At 58.0% G+C, this 15,666-nt stretch overlaps 1 protein-coding gene and 1 long non-coding RNA gene across 4 annotated transcripts; one reads left to right on the top strand and one right to left on the bottom strand.

The window, feature by feature from the left end:
* Positions 1-995: 995 nt before the first annotated feature.
* On the bottom strand, positions 996-5,496 carry LOC125126877 (uncharacterized). Of its 3 annotated transcripts, XR_007134814.1 has the most exons (4): positions 4,726-5,496; positions 4,389-4,539; positions 3,459-3,644; positions 996-2,331 (listed from the first exon to the last, which is right to left on the bottom strand). It is a non-coding gene; the product is annotated as an uncharacterized LOC125126877 (long non-coding RNA). The 3 variants fall into 3 exon arrangements; XR_007134813.1 differs by having other exon boundaries at positions 4,389-5,496; XR_007134815.1 differs by having other exon boundaries at positions 2,313-2,423; positions 4,389-5,496.
* A 203-nt stretch (positions 5,497-5,699) lies between these two features.
* GDF7 (growth differentiation factor 7) lies at positions 5,700-9,758 on the top strand. The gene is made up of 2 exons (XM_047779238.1): positions 5,700-6,099; positions 8,785-9,758. Exons 1-2 carry the CDS (start codon positions 5,700-5,702, stop codon positions 9,741-9,743), a joined length of 1,359 nt encoding a protein of 452 aa, XP_047635194.1. The 3' UTR covers positions 9,744-9,758.
* Positions 9,759-15,666: the final 5,908 nt, after the last annotated feature.

Raw genomic sequence — 15,666 nt, 5'->3', positions numbered from 1 at the left:
AGACAGTGGCTCCAGGCTGAGCAGGCCTGACTCCAATTTCTGGGGCCTGAAGGTCACCACAAGGTGGCTCTAGCTGGCAGAAGCCAAGACTAACTTCTTAAGTGGCATCAACCCAGTGTGCCAGCTCTTGTTTCCAGGTGGCTCATAACTCCTGGGGGCAGAGATGCCTTTGAGGGGTGTGGTGGCTCTGACAGGTGCCATGTGCAAACGTCCTCACCTCCCTCACCTTCAGAAGGCTGCCTGCGACAGCGAGGGAGCTCCCTCTGAAACCAGAATGGCCCTGTGGGGCTCCAGGGTGCAGGAGCCTTTCCGTATCCCCCATTTCTGGTTCTTAGGAAATGGGCCTCCTTCGGCCACCATGACCTTCCTGAGTCCCTAGGGACAGGTTCCGACAGTTGCTGATCAGGGGAGGGAGGAAAGTCAAGCAACAATAGCACAGTCTGGGGGAAGGAGCCCGGTTCCCTCTCAAGAGGTACACGTAACACAGGCATCTTACACACCTAAGAGAAAAGTTACATTCCTTGTGCTTCTTTTAGAAATGACTGCTTTTAAAACTGAACAGCTGAGAGTCCTTCTTTGTCCTTCTCCCTGATGGAATTACACCCTAAACACAATCACCCGTAAGCTAAAGATTAGGCAGCCTGAGCACAATTGCCTGTGGGTTAAAGGCTGTTAGCACATGCTGTTGTTCAGGAACTTTCCTCATTTTTTCTAATCTCTGATCCATACGCCCTTTTCACAAGTAGCGTTATTCCAGGCAATGACCCAGAAGCCCACCGGTCGTGAGCACACCGCCATCTCCTGACTCCAGCTTTGATGACTAACATTCCCCCAAGGAAAGAAGAATGCATATTTGTCCCAATCCTGATTCCTATCTAAAAACCTGTTTCTCTCCTTTAAAACTCCTTGCAATTCTTTCTAAGGGGGGGGGCGGGGCACAGTCTTTAGGGCGTTAGCCTGCTGGGACCCTCCTTTGCCTGGCAAAGCAGTAAAGCTATTTTTTTTTTTCTCCTTTACCCCAAACTCTGTCTCTGTGTTTTAATTCGGCATCTGCAGACAGAGGCCGAATTCTGGCATCACCATCTCTGCAGGTATATAAGCACAGCCTGGACAGCAGCTTGGGATGGATCAGGCATAGTATAGAACGTTGGCCCAAATAACCCCAAATATTCCTTCAGATCCTTGGATTCTAGGACCTGAGTCAGAAACCCGGTGGTCAGAGAAAGCAAACAGCTTCTGCAAAGGACGGATGAGTGGTGAGGGGCTAAGTGCCCATGCTCACCTAGAGGGAAGGACCTGGGGTGAGAACGTGGGGACCGTGGGGAAGGCGGGGACTGTTCGTCCCCCTCCTCCCCCCATCACAAAACACCCACCTTCAACCAGGCTGCTTTCCCCTCCTCCCTCTGTTGGAGCCAAACTCACCTCCCCTGTTTGAGGAGGTAAAGCTGAAGCCTGGAGCTCTCGGGGTGAGGGGTGGGGGGCTGTCTTCAGACTGATGAAGAGCAGAAGTTAGAACTGCCTGCCCCCCGCCTCATCACCAGCTGCCCTGTGCCTGCTGGTGCAACACAGAGGAAGAGGAACCCACCTTCGAAGTGCGCTCAGCAGCAGGAAGGGCACGGCCTCTGGGTCTCCAGGGAGCGCCACCTCTCTCCTGCCCACCTACCTGCCAAAGGCTTCCCATGTCCCCCACGACGGAGCCTCAGGCAAGCCTGAGCCAGTCTGGCACTGGTGGCCCCGTAGTGCCCCCTGCTTACCAGGAAGCCTCATCTTCATCGAGTCAGGGATGGAGGGCTGGCGCCCCTGGTCTCGTGTTTCTCTGTCCTCAGGGAAGGCACCTCTTCATTCTGGGCTGACACTCAGATGTGGGTCCGAGGAGCCCTGGGAGGGGCATCTGGAGACCGGGGTCAAGTCAAGCCCTGGCTGTGGGCCTGACCCGCTAAGCCATCCGGTCGCCGCGTGTAAATTTAGCTGCTGGACCACATGCTCCAACGAGCCCGTCCTGCTCTGAGCTCTGTGGCTTCTCCAGCCGCGGGCAGGCCCTGCTGCTGTGGTGGGTGTTGTGAGCTCCCAGCAGACACCAGAGTAGGATGGAGCCCCCAAGGCGATGCCTTCGTAATCTTCACTGAGAGTTCTTTGTCTGCTAAGAATTTTCCAGAGAGCTTGTGAGGAAAGGCTGGGCAGTCTACCTCTCCGCTGAGGTTGGAGAGGTTGTTGCAGGCCCAGCCCACCTCACCTGGAGGCAGCGAGGTTTCCACAAAGAGGACTCCGGGCACCTCTCAGCAGGTGAGCTGGGCAAGCTGTTAAATTTTTTCGTGACTCAACTTTCTCTGTCTGTAAAATGAGAATAACAATACTTACCTTACAGGACAGAGCAGTGGCAAGAATGAAGTGACAGGAGGTGGGTTAACCAGTTGGCAGGATGCCTGGCATTTGGAGGAGAACAAGTGGTTGCTATTATCATTTGAGGGGAAGAAGAGGGCGCCAACCATGGCCCCAGCTTCCCTCTACCTCTCTACTCTCTGGGCTCCGCTTCAGTGTGTCCTCTGCTGATCAAAAAGGCCCCAGGATCCACCTCCCATCACTTTGCTCTGAACTACCTGACAGTGCACCACATACTCACATGCATTTATACATTTACGTGTCTTGATCTCTTTTGTTTTTTAATTTTTATTTATTTATTTATTTATTTATTTTTGCTTTTTAGGGCTACACTCTCAGCATATGGAAGTTCCCAGGCTAGGGGTCAAGTCAGAGCTGCAGCTGCCAGCTTACACCACGGCTCACCGCAACACTGGATCCTTAACCCACTGAGTGAGGCCAGGGATTGAACCCGCATCCTTGTGGATACCAGTCAGGTTTGTAACCCCCTGAGCCACATCGGGAACTCTCTCTATTGTCTATTCTGTTCTTAAGAAAGCTCCATGCATTTGTCCTGTGCATGGCTGAATCTACAGCACACAGCTGCTCACTGTAGATATTTACTAGAAAGAAGGAATGAAGAGAGGGATGGATAAATGAAGAATGACTGCATCATTGCCTCATTTTTCAGACCAAGAAACACAGGTGAAAATGGCGAAGGCCTGGCTCAAGCGCACACAGCTGGTGGGGGGTGGCTCCAGCGGCATCTGCCACCCCCCCTACTCCCAGCATCCTCCTCCAGAGCCTTCCAGTGCCTAGAAGCTGGTTCTCTCTCAGCCATCATCACCTTGGGGAGCCAGAACAGCCTGAGAGGGACAAGACTACGGAACCTCCTCTGTGCCAGCCTGTTATCCTGGATGCACACAAACTTCCTGAAGTGAGGATCCCCCCATTTTACGGATGAGGAAATTCAGTCTCAAAGAAGCACAGTGGCCTGCTCCCACAGGCACAGCAAGGGCACAGAGATCCCAACCCAAGCTGAATTCCTAACACCAAGGTGGCCTCAAGGTGGAAATGTCATGTAATTAGCAAACACTTACTTGGCGCCTGCTATGCCAAGCCAGTGCCAGGGCCCTTTCATTTTCTCCCTCACACAGTTGGAGAGACTGAAGGCCGGATGATGCAAGGGACTGGCTGTTAAGAGATCAACGTCAGGTCCAGACCCAGGAGTACTTGACCCCAGCTCAAGTTTCCAGGGTGTTTGCAAAAATCATAGTCGAAGGAATCTGCAAAACATCCAAAGACTGTTCATGCGTAGCTGCAGGAGGAAAGGAGGCCAAGAAAGATAGCAGGGACCCAGCACCAGCATCCTCCGACAGACTGCCAGCCGCTGGGCTATGACTATTTTGAGGGACCAGCGTCTCTAGGGGGCAGCTCTGACCCACCACCTGGGTGGGTTCCTGCAGGACCGCTCTGTGCCGGAACCACCCAGAGAGGGAGACCCATGACCTCGGCTCCGTCGAGGTTCTCCATCCTCGGTCCCCAAAGTAGGACGGATTAACGTAGGAGCCCTGGTCATCCCAGCCCCCCACTGCCCTTCCTGCCCAGACATTCCCCGCCCTAACACTGGACCTTTCTCCTCCGCCAGCCTGATCCGCCTGGAGTCCCCGAGTTGTGACCCCTTGCCAGGCCCCTTCTGCCCCCATATACCCCCGAGTGGTGAGTGGCCCAAAGTCCCAAACTGAGCCGGCGCTGCGACACCGCGGCGGTCAGCACAGCGACGACGGAGGACTCGCTTGGGACGAAGCAGCAGGTTCAGGGGAACTCGGAAGCCTGGGCCACAGTTGGCCTAGGAACTCCCCCGAGACGGGGCGTCTTTCGTGGGTCAGAGTGCGGGGCAGCCGGGCTGGAGTCGGGACCAGCCGGCTTTTGGGTCGAATCGCCCACTCCAAGTAACCATGACGCACCGCCCCCACCTAGAGTTCGAGTTCGGTAGCAAATACAGTTTTAAAAGAAAAACACGCGCCTACCCGGCTGCGGGGGATCAGTGCAGCTCAGGCCCTCCGTCTGCCTAACAGAGGATCGTCCATCCGCTGAGCTTCCTCGCACTCGAAGGATGTCCAGGGAGCTGGTGAAGCCGCGCCAACACCCGCCGACGACCTCCCTCCGCGGCGCGTCTCCCTGAAATGTGGCCTCCTGGACCTACTCCTGCAGGCTGCGGACCCAAGAGCCCCGCTGCCCGCGCGACTCTGCTCCGGGGGCGACCTCTTCACCCACCCACCACCCTGAGCAAGAAGCAAGTATGGAGGCTCCACCCGGAGCCTCTTCGCCGCCCGCCCTCCTGACTCTGGCCGCGCCCCAACAGACCTGGTAGCCCGTTTCCGTTAGCAGGGCCCCCCGGGAGGCGGGCAGAAGGTCCTCAATTTCGACGACGCGAGGATGAACTCGAGGAGTGGCTCCCGCTCGGGAGTCCCCTCATCACCACGGGGCTGCCTTCGTAGGTCCTGGGCTCCCTTGAGATCTTGGCTCCCGTCTAAGCGCGTGTCCCGTGCCCAAACTTTTGCTCTTCGACCGTCGGTCCTGGTCCATCTATCTTTCCGGCCTACCCTTCCAGCCGCTGGCCTTCTCTTCCCTACGGGTCCCCTCCCCTGCTCTGGCCTCCCGCCCCGATCTTTGGAGGCTGGGCCAGGGTGGGGGACCGCCGAGCCCCCGATCAAAAACGCTCTTTTGTGGCAACCCTGCGCGCACTTGTGGCCTCCACGCACCCTGTGGTCTCTCTGGGCACGTTGGCCACCGGGCGGTGGCACGGCCAGAAGGGGCCGACCCCTCTGCCGCCCCACCTCCGGCGTCTCAGGCACCCACGGAATTGGAGGGGGGAGAGGGCGGGTGCTTTTCCTTAGGGGAGTGGGGAAGGAGCTGGGCGGGTACGCTCGATGCCCCGGAGCCTCGGACTCCGAGGGGCGCGTTTGGCCCGGGCGCAGCGTGGGAGGAGGGGGTGGCAGTGCCGCGGGGAAGGGAGGCGGGGCCCGGGTTTGTGGCGGGAGCCTTCGGCGGGTGACACTCTCGCCTGGCGAGAGTGGGGGCGAAGCGCTTGGGTAGGGGGAGGAGGCTCGGACTCTGGACTCGGCGTACGGCCGGGGTAGGGGGCGCGGCGCTGCGGCTGCAGCGTTCAGCAGGGGGCGCTGCTCCGGGCGCTGGGCGGGGGTGGGGTGGGAGAGGAGGGGGGGCCGCAGCTTGCTGCGCACACTTCCCCCATTATTAAACACTATGTTCAAAAGGCGCCGGGGGACTTCCCGAAGCCACGGAGCCCGCGCCGCCCGCCCGCCTGGCCCTCGGAGCCCATGGACCTGAGCGCGGCCGCCGCGCTGTGCCTCTGGTTGCTGAGCGCCTGCCGCCCCCGCGACGGGCTCGAAGCGGCCGCCGTGCTGCGAGCGGCGGGGGCAGGGCCGGCCGGGAGTCCGGGGGGCGGCGGCGGCGGCGGCGGCAGCCGGAGGACCCTCGCCGCGGCTGCGGGCGCCTCCGCTGCCCCGGCCGCCGCGGCTCCCGGGCCCCGCGCTGCGCGCCGCGCCGCGGGCTCCGGCTTCAGGAACGGCTCGGTGGTGCCGCACCAGTTCATGATGTCGCTTTACCGGAGCCTGGCCGGGAGGGCTCCGACCGGGGCCGTCGCCGCCTCCACCTCGGGTGCTGGCCGCCACGGCCGCGCTGACACAATCACCGGCTTCGCAGACCAGGCGACCCAAGGTACTCACGCCTCCACTGCGCCCGTCCATCCTGTCTGGTCCTAGGCTGCGGCCGCCGCCGGAGCCGTGTCCCTGCTCCATTCCATTCCGGGAGCTGGGTCTCCGCACGTCCCAGCTTCAGGTGTTAGAAAAAGAAATTTCGCCGAGGCCCACGCACCCGAACCCGCAGCGCCTGGACTGTGGCTAGAGCTGCGGCAGCTCGCGGGGCCAAGCCCCAAAGGGCCGAGCCGGTCCCTCTGCCGGGTTGCCCTGGTCGTGTCGGCCGGCGGGTCCCCTCGAGGAGGCAGGCTGAGTTGGAGATCCGGAGAAGCAAGGATGGGGTCCGGCTCGGAGAGACTGCGCAATGGTAGTGGGTGCGGCTGCTTCATTGCTCGGCAGCTCCCAGTCTTGCGGGGGCCGCACAAGAAAAACTGGGGAAAACCGAGGGGAACGCTGGACAGAACAGGCATCAGGCTGCAAATGGCTCTGGAGAGGTTGGCGGCATCCCCAGGTGTGAGGAGGGCCCTTTTCAGCAGGCTGCGTCTGGGTGGAGGTGTGTAGCTCTGGGTGCCTGCCTTGCGCTGGGCCCCGGGGGAGCCAGAGTGGAGGACTCCGGCTGTGTAGAGAGGAGAGGACGGCCAGCGACCGTGCAGGAATGCAGGCCTCTCTGGGACAAGCACCCCACCTTACTCTGCCCTGAGCCCTCCAAAGGTAGGATGTGGGTGAGGCTGTGGTGGTTGGTGTGTGTCATCTGGATTGTATTAATCTCTATTGAAACCATTAATGCAGACAGATAGGGAAAATTTAACTAATTTCAGGCGGAAATGCAAGTAATTTCTCCCTTAATTCTATCCAGCCAGAGTCTCAGCATGGAAGGCAGGAGGGAAAGAAAGACAAATAGGACAGGAAAGTAAGTGCTGCTGCAATCCAGGCCTTGCCTGGAAGCCACTGGGGGGCTGTATGTGCCCGACTGTAGCCAGGGAGAGCAGGGGAGAGCGGCCAAGTGACCACATCTCCCAGCCCCTCCAGCACAAAGGTCTATGTAGACTGCTTTATTTAGGATACAGGCATCCTGGGCCCAAATAGCCCTATAGTCTGGTGGCAATTTTCAGTTTTCTCTGAGGGCCTGGCATGCCCCCTGGGACAGGATGCTAGGGCACATAGGGAACCTGAGTCCTGGGTACAGAGCCAGGGAGGGCCCTGGACCTCATGCTGCTGGTTGGGCTGCCAGATGTGAGAGAGGAGAGGTGTGCAGGGTCCTGAGATTGAAGAGGCACCCAGATGCTCCTTACTAGGTCAAGTTAGGCCTCAGCCTGGGCTAAATCCTTTCCTGGGGAGCTCTGCTTGGTGGGCCAGGCTAGTAAGGCCGCCTTGCCTTCCTCCCTCTGGAAGGAGAGGGTGCAGTGGCAGCACCTCACTGAAGCTTGGAGAGGCTGCCAGAGAAGCTCAGAGAAAGTGCTTGGGTGAGCAAGCCCTTGGGAGAAAGCGTGGGGGTGGGGGTGGGGAGCACTTGTCCTGCGCCTCCCCTTCTTCCCAGTCCATCGGGAGCCTCAACTTGGAGCAGGGCTGCCTGAGGTCTCCTGAGGCCACTGGGCGCACCCAGACCTCAGACCCAGGAGTTGATGGCCTGGCGACCCTGGCTGGTGAGCAAATCTCCCAAACTGGGGGAAGTCGGCACAGTTTCTCCGAGTTTGGGGCAAAACGAAACCATATGACCTTCTTCAAAGGGAGCTCCTTATCTGCCGCTTGGTGGAATTTCAACTTTTTTCTTCTTTCCGAGCCCCCAAAGAAAAAAGTGCCCACGACCAGAAATAAAATCCCAAAGCCTGAGATGAATCATAATTGGACGGAAAGAAAGTCTGTGAAGGGACCAGCGCGTGCTTGCGCGGAGACCCCACTGGGTCCGCGGCCCCGCGCGGCCTCAGACTCTTCCCAGAAGGTTGCTCTCGCTCCTTTGCCGCCTTGACCCTCCGTCGGAGATGGCCGAAACCCTGGGAGCCGCTGAGCCTGGAGTCCCGCTTCGCGACCAGGGGCTGAGCTTTGCTCTCCGGCAAAGCCAAGAGGCTGAAGCCACTGCAGGACCTGTACAGCTCTGCAGACGCATCCCCCTGCCGGGAGAACGTGGACGGCTGGAATGCCCAGGCCGGGCCGAGGGAGAGAGGTAGCAGGAGCAGTTTTCAGGGGACAAGAATTTTCCGTTTTCGCACCACCGGGACTCCGAGGCTCTCTTGAGGATTCAGCAGGGCAATAACGAGCAGTCCTCGCACAGCGCGGAGCCTGTGACAGACAGTCGGCCTGACCTCTCGGTCTTGACTTCTGACGCGCCCAAACGTCCTTCTTTCCGCCACCGACCGAAAATCTGGCTTCCGACCGCGGCTTCGAAAACCCTCGGCCCTGAGGCAGGCAGCGCAACTGTACTGGCCTTAAGTCTTAGCCTCGGTGCGGGGGTGCGCTAAATTGATGTCCGTGGGCTGTCGGAACATCATTTGGCTGGATGAACCAAAGCTCAGGTCCTGGATAATCTGGGCGAAGGCGCCCTTTCTTCTGGGCCAGGCTGGCGGCTCTCAGGCTGGAGCCAAGCCGGCTCCAGAGAGCCTTGCTCCCACAACCAGGGCAGGTGGGCTATTTGCAGTTGGGAGGCCCCGCGGCCGCGGGCTCCAGCTTCGCTCTCACTCCACACTTTTCTCTCTCTGCCCGTCCCCTGCAGACGAATCGGCAGCCGAGACCGGCCAGCGCTTCTTGTTCGACGTGTCCAGCCTTCCCGACGCCGACGAGGTGGTGGGCGCCGAGCTGCGAGTGCTGCGCCGCGAGTCTCCGGAGCCGGCTCCTGGCCGTGCGACCTCGCCGCTGTTGCTGCTGTCCACGTGCCCCGGCGCCGCCCGCGCGCCGCGCTTGCTGCATTCCCGAGCCGCCGAGCACCTGGAAGGAGCGCGCTGGGAGGTGTTCGATGTGGTGGACGCCGTGCGGCGCCACCGCTGGGAGCCGCGCGCCACCAGCGCGTTCTGCCTGTTGCTGCGCGGAGTGGTGGGTCCCCGGCGGGACCCGCTGGCACTGCGGCTGCTGGGCTTCGGCTCTAGTGGCGGAGACGGGGCAGCCGAGGAGGAGCGGGCGCTGCTGGTCGTCTCCTCTCGCACACAGAGGAAGGACAGCCTGTTTCGGGAGATCCGTGCCCAGGCCCGCGCGTTCGGGGCTGCCTTGGCAGCTGAGCCGCCGCCGGACCCGGGACCCGCCATCGGGTCGCCGACCGTGGTCATCGGCGGCCGCAGGCGGCGGCGGACGGCACTGGCTGGAGCGCGGGCGGCCCAGGGCAGCGGCGCGGGTGGGGGCCGGGGCCACGGGCGCAGAAGCCGGAGCCGCTGTAGCCGCAAGCCACTGCACGTGGACTTCAAGGAGCTGGGCTGGGATGACTGGATCATTGCGCCGCTGGACTACGAGGCGTACCACTGCGAGGGCGTCTGTGATTTTCCGCTGCGCTCGCACCTTGAGCCCACGAACCACGCCATCATTCAGACGCTACTGAACTCCATGGCGCCGGATGCGGCGCCAGCCTCCTGCTGCGTGCCCGCGCGCCTCAGCCCCATCAGCATCCTCTACATCGACGCCGCCAACAACGTGGTCTACAAGCAATACGAGGACATGGTAGTGGAGGCGTGCGGCTGCAGGTAGCATGAGGGCCAGGGAGGGGGCAGCCGTGCCACCAAGGACGCCCTGCTGAAGAGCAGCTGCGGGCCAAGCCTATCACCTAGTGTGCGGTGCACGTCGGAGTCTGGCCCGGAGCCCACACGGAGGAGGGAGAGCGCACGTTCACACAACACTCATACCCACACACTCACCACTCGGGCACACATTTATGGTGGAAGTATCCGAAAGCCCTAGGAAGAGATGACCTGACGCTACCGAATGTCACATACGTGTGTTTTGTAAACATCACCATTGCTCCCTTTGGGGAGAGGATGATGTTTGCATTGCTGTTACAGTAACTGGCAGTGAATCGGGTAGGAATGGGTTAGGGAATTGGGGCTTCAGAATGGGGGCACTAAAGGGATCTTTGAGTAAGTCTTTTCTCACCCCTTTTGTTTCTGGCCTCGTATCTGGCGGGGTTGGGGCTAAGTTCCCCGTATTGCACCTGGGACCGGCAGAGGGCTGTAAAGCCCTTTCTGAAGGTTTGTGTTGCATGGGGCCGTTTACTCTGGGGAGGAACCGCTGCAGAAGTCTTTATCTTTTTTCTTTAACTTAAAAAAAAAAATCTAACATGCTCCCTCAGTTTTGAAAGGGAACATTTGTTGGAAAGCCTGCACTGTTGAGCTTCCCAGATCTCTGCAAAGGTCAGCACCACTTAAAAAAAAAAATCAGTTCCACTTGGGAATGATCTAGAAAGTGGAAAAAAATTGGGGGAGGGGGAGTGAAATGGAGGAGAGGTTTTAAACTGCCCGTCTGACCTGACATGCCATCGAGGTGGAGGGACTTGTGCCAGTTTCTGCAGCTCCTAAGCTGTGTAGACCCAGGTGGCAGCAGTGCCTTGGGGACCTGCAGGAGGAAGCTAGTGCAAGGTCTGGGATGGGGGGAAGGGGGCGCTATGGCTTTCCCTGGAGACCTGTGGAGGTTTTCCTAAGGAGCTGGGAGGAGGCTCCTAGGGCTTGAAAGAGTGGCAAAAGTGTCCTGGGGAGGGTTCCTGCCAAGGACTGGGGCAAGTCTGCCAGGTCGGCACAGCCCCCTCCACAGGGCGCTCTTGGAGTGGCCAACATGTGCTTGCGCTTAGCTATCAAGTCTGTGTCGGCTTTTACACGCTTTCGCTGTGATGTTGCTGTAGTTTTTGGCAGAGCGATAGTAACGGGAAGTGAAGCCACACAAAAGTGCTTTTGTGAGATTTCAGCTCCCTACAACCCAGTGGTTCGGAGCAGGAGGAAGGTCGGCCCCTCCCCTCCTTGCTCAGTGGATGGGCATCAGAGTTTGGCTGCTGTGGTCCCTTCAGAAGGGGGGTGATGTGGGGGCCAGAGGTGGAAGCCTATTTCGCCCCAAGGAGTCTTGCTGAGGGTAGGATTGTCTGCCTTTACAAAAAGGAGGTCGAACATGCCAGCCTTCATTGTTTGACGTGGCTCGTGGCTGCCTAGGGTCCTCTATGGCCTGTGTAAATTGTTGGCAGAGGGAAGAGAGACAAGCTGGCTTACACCTGTCTGGGGCTCTGAGGGCTTCTTTGACAAACCCTGCAGCCCTCCTGGTAGCCCTGTTTAAGGCTGTGCTGGGCTTTCTCCTTTAGGGCCCTGAGAGGCACTCATTCTGCCCTTCTTGTCTTGGATGGGATGGTCCAGGACAATTTATACAAATTTTAATTCTCAGTGATTATACTCTCAGAGAGATTTAAGAGTTAGAGACAATTTATTTGAGTCCCACCTGAGTTCTTTTTACCTTTAAGATTCCCCCGAAGGAGGAGAAAGCACGTTTGTAGTATGTATTTATATGCTATGGCTGTGTGAGTATACACAACCAGAAAATGCAACAGTCTCTTCAGGTGAAAACAAACAAACAAATCCCAAAGTGGCTTCGGTGGTTCATGTCCATTCAGTTTCGGTGACTGGGCAGAGGCGGTCCCCTTACACTCACAAGTTTTGCCAGAGAAGCCGCACTCTCCTTTTCTAAACTATGATTTTAATAGTGATTGCATGGTGATTGCTCTGCTAGCTGTCATAATGAAGAATTTTTAAAATGGTGCTAAAGTATGAAAAGTTGTGGTTTTAGAAGTTTTAGAAAGGGAGCTGGAAAACTATAGCTAAATATCATTTTGAAGAGATGCTAGGGTATTTAATATCTTTGGACAAAAGCCAAGACTTTAATACTTTTTAGTGCTTAGGAAAAACAATTTGGGGGAAAGAAATGTCTTAATTTAGCCTGAGCTCTTTTTTTTTTTTTTTTCTGTCTTTTTTGTTTGTTTGTTTTTTCAGGGCCGCACTTGCGGCATATGGAGGTTCCAAGGCTAGGGGTCCGAATCGGAGCTGTGGCTGCCAGCCTACGCCACAGCCATGGCCATGCCAGATCTGAGCCATGTCTGTGACCTACACCACAGCTCACGACAAGGCCAGATCCTTAACCCACTGAGCGAGGTCAGGGATCGCACCCTCATCTTCCTGGTACTAGTTGGGTTCGTTAGAGCCGAGCCACGACGGGAACTCCAGCCTGAGCTTTTTATGGTAAGAAGACAATATCCATGACCTTTTTCCTCCTGATGACCTACTTGCTTCTACCAAATGTGTTATAAATGGTGGTGGAGTTACGTGTCTCCCTGCATCTTTGAATCCAGGCTGCACCCCAGGGTGGAGGGTATTGCCCTTAGTCAGTGACAGCTCCTTCCATGGCCCCGGATGCCCTCAGGGTGTGTGTTTATCAAATACAGAAAATGCCTCCTGGATTTCTGCGGGTGCTGCATGTAACCGCCAGGGACCACCACGTCCCGCTCCAACTCTGCTGAGCCCTCCGGCATCTCAGAGTTAAACGTAGGTGAATGGAGAGGATGTTGTGTTTCACTTTGTAAAAAAGAAATGCAAAAAGGCCGCCACATGAGGAGGCAGACGGGTGTTGGCCACTGAGATGTGGTTAGCGTCGTAGCTTTGTCAAGATGTGGAGAAAAAGATTCTGCCCGCACAGTTGGTTCTGCCCTGTATGGTCCATCTGTCCTCCAGGCAGTGGCGAGCAGGGCCGAATCACCCAGTTGGGATGTCCAGTCGCAGTGGATGGGAGAGTTGGCTGCTGACGGTTGGGGACAGCGTGTCAGGACTGTGAGTGAAGGTAGCCTTCCCCCCAGCTGGGGTCACCAAAGCAGTCCTTTCCAAGTAAATGGAAGTTTCCAATTTCTCGGGGGAGAATCTCGCGCTGATAGTTGAGGTCATTCAAACCACTCTTCCTACTAGAGATGGGGGGCGGGGGTTGGCATCCCTGCCTGGGGAGCACAGGGCAGGCCAGCTGGGGCCCGAGGGGTGCTGGTGCCAGGTCTGCCAAACACCCAGGCAGTCTGGTCACTGCTGCTTGAAGCCAGATTTCCGTATTAAGGAAGGGAGACCCCTGTTACTGGCAGGTGGCCATGCTTACCAATGCCCCAATGCTTGCCTGGTTGAATTCTAGCTTTTCCAGCAATGGGGCTGGGTCCTCCGGAGAGGGTGGCAGGCTTTGTCAGCTTAGCTTGTGGAAGCGGGTTTGTGCTGTGCCATTCGCCATGGGACACTCCTCTTCGCCCTCATGTCATGGCATCTTATCGCTAAAGTGGCATGGGAGGGAGAAGAGAGGTGGCTTGTGTGATCGTCCCATCACCCATCAAACCCAGTGTGGTGCCCTCTCCGCTGATGGCTCATGGAGGTGTCAGCAGGAGCGGAAGCCTAACTGCTATCAGTGCTCAAGAAAATACTGAGCACCCTGCGGATGTAATTGGAGTGTAATTCAAATCCTGCTAGTCATTTATCCCGTTTGCAATTTCATTCAAAGTCAAAGCAGAAAATACCTAGAGACTGTAAACCGATCTTCTTCAAACAGGCAGAAAAACCAAATGCTGTCCAAGAGCAGCTTGTATGCAGAAAAATCAGACTCTCCCTTTGCTTGAAGGTGGTCTCCGGAAAATCCAGAAAGCGCCATAGCCATGTCTGGGCCACAGACGCTCTCGGGGGGCCTTGCTGATTCTGGGGACACAGAACCCCTATAGGTCTGGAAAGCAGAGCTCGCTCAGTGGGCCTCAGGCCAGGGGGCCTCCAGGGGGCCTCCAGGTGGGCTGGGCAGCTCTGGAAAAGCAGCAGTCCCTCAGAGGGGGCCAGGGCCCAGCCGGCATGTCCTCTCAGAGAAGGTCTGGACTGGGGAGGTGACGTCAGCGGCTGAGTGAACCCAGCAGGTCGAGGACTAGAGAAGTAGCTAGATCCTTCCCAGGGGCGGTGCCGTCTCAGCCCACGTGGGCTCTTTGTGCCCTGGAGTGACCTGTCCCATCGGGCACAGCAGGCCTGCAGGAAGTCCACTCCCCGGTGTCTCCAGTATGGTCTAGCAAGTCCTGGGCAGGCCCCTCCCTGCGCGGCGATTCAGCTCCTGCTCCTGCAAAATGTGGAGCTCCCTAGTTCCTATTCTCAGATTCTCCTTTGTCCAAAAAGCCACCCAGAGCATTCAGAGGCCGAGCAAATGGGACTTCCTGCAGAAGGTTCCTTACCCCGTCCCCCGTGCCGTAGCTGTGCATGCGCGCGTGTGTGTGTGTGTGTGTGTGTCCATTACACTCTTAGCTTCAGTGGGCGCTTCCTGGATGTTGCTTTGATTTCCTCTTGGAGCAAGGCAGGTGCGGGAGTGGCCCGGATCTCAGGGGTAGGGCTCAGCTCACTAAAGCCATCACCTTTCTTGCCTTGGGTCCCAGCCGAAGGGCACTGCGAGCCCAGCTTCCAGCTGTGCTCACAGGGGGTGGGTAGAGGCACACTCAGGCTGAGACTCTTCTGTGACCAAATCCTGGGGAGGCTCCCATGCTGCTGGGGCCTCTGTGGGGGCTGGGGAAAGAAGAGGTAGTGCCTGGTTGACAGCCCAGACGGGGACCTGGGGCCATCCCAGAATCCCTGGACAAGGCAGGCAGGCCTGTGTGAGGGTGCCCTCTCCCCAGGTCCCCCCTGCCCCACAGCCGCCTCACTGCCCCGTGGGCATCTGGCTGCTGGCTGAGGAGCCACAGGGCCAGGCTCTTTCTCTTCTTTTTATTAGGCCTGGGGAGGTGGTGGCAGAGTTTAGCACTAAGGGACACTGGAAGGGAAGAGGCAAAAAGACATTATTTCTGATTTTTTTCAGCCAATGTGGCTTTTTCTACCTGGATCCTTGGCTCTTTCCTGAAGCAGCCCTCTTCCTCCCTTTGCGCTGTTCTGGGCTTTAATCTGCACCTGGAGCTTAAAACTGCACAAACGGTTAACTCCCAGGGAGACTTTAGGGCAGAGAAGCCTGTCCTTTTCAGGAGGACCTCGCTCCTGAAAAGAGGGTAGCTTTGGGGAGAGGGTTGGAAGTCAGCCTGTCAGTCAGCAGGGGTGATCGAGGACTTGGCCTTTGCCGCCTGGGCTCTGGTCACTCACTCAGGGCTGCTCTCTGCGTGTGGTGTTTGTGCACCTAGAGCTCGGCTTCCTCTCACTGCCCCGCACTCCTGCAGTGCTGTGCCTGCAGTGGGCCTGAGACTTGGCCAGAGGCAGTGGCGGGGTTGGTGCTTCGTGGCTGTGGCATCGGTTAGAGCAGAGCCACCCAGGGTGGGTGGACCAGGGGTGTGAGATCATTGGAGAATTAGTTTGCATTTCAAGTCACGCTTTTAGTCGTTGAGAAGCACAACTGTGTCCCCAGAGCAGCGCAAGCAGTGGGCAGTGGTCTGCTTCCTCTGCCTGGGTAGACCTTCCGGGGAGCAGTCCTGCAGACCCCTTCTAGTACCTTCTAGCCTCTAGTCCGTGTGTGGACGCGTGAAGAAAGGACTGACCTCTCTCGCATGCAGCCCCCATGTAAGAGGGCTTCAGTGTTCAGGGAAGCTTCCTGAGAGAGCTGGTTCTGCAGGCAGGTGGGTCTGTGGGCTGGGCAGCTTGGCATGCTGGTGTATGAAGCACGGCTTTCACTCTTT

This window comes from Phacochoerus africanus, chromosome 5 (assembly GCF_016906955.1).
Source record: "Phacochoerus africanus isolate WHEZ1 chromosome 5, ROS_Pafr_v1, whole genome shotgun sequence".
Lineage (NCBI taxonomy): Eukaryota > Metazoa > Chordata > Mammalia > Artiodactyla > Suidae > Phacochoerus > Phacochoerus africanus.
The sequence above is the reverse complement of the archived record's forward strand: the minus strand, read 5'-3'. Positions and strand labels throughout refer to the sequence as shown.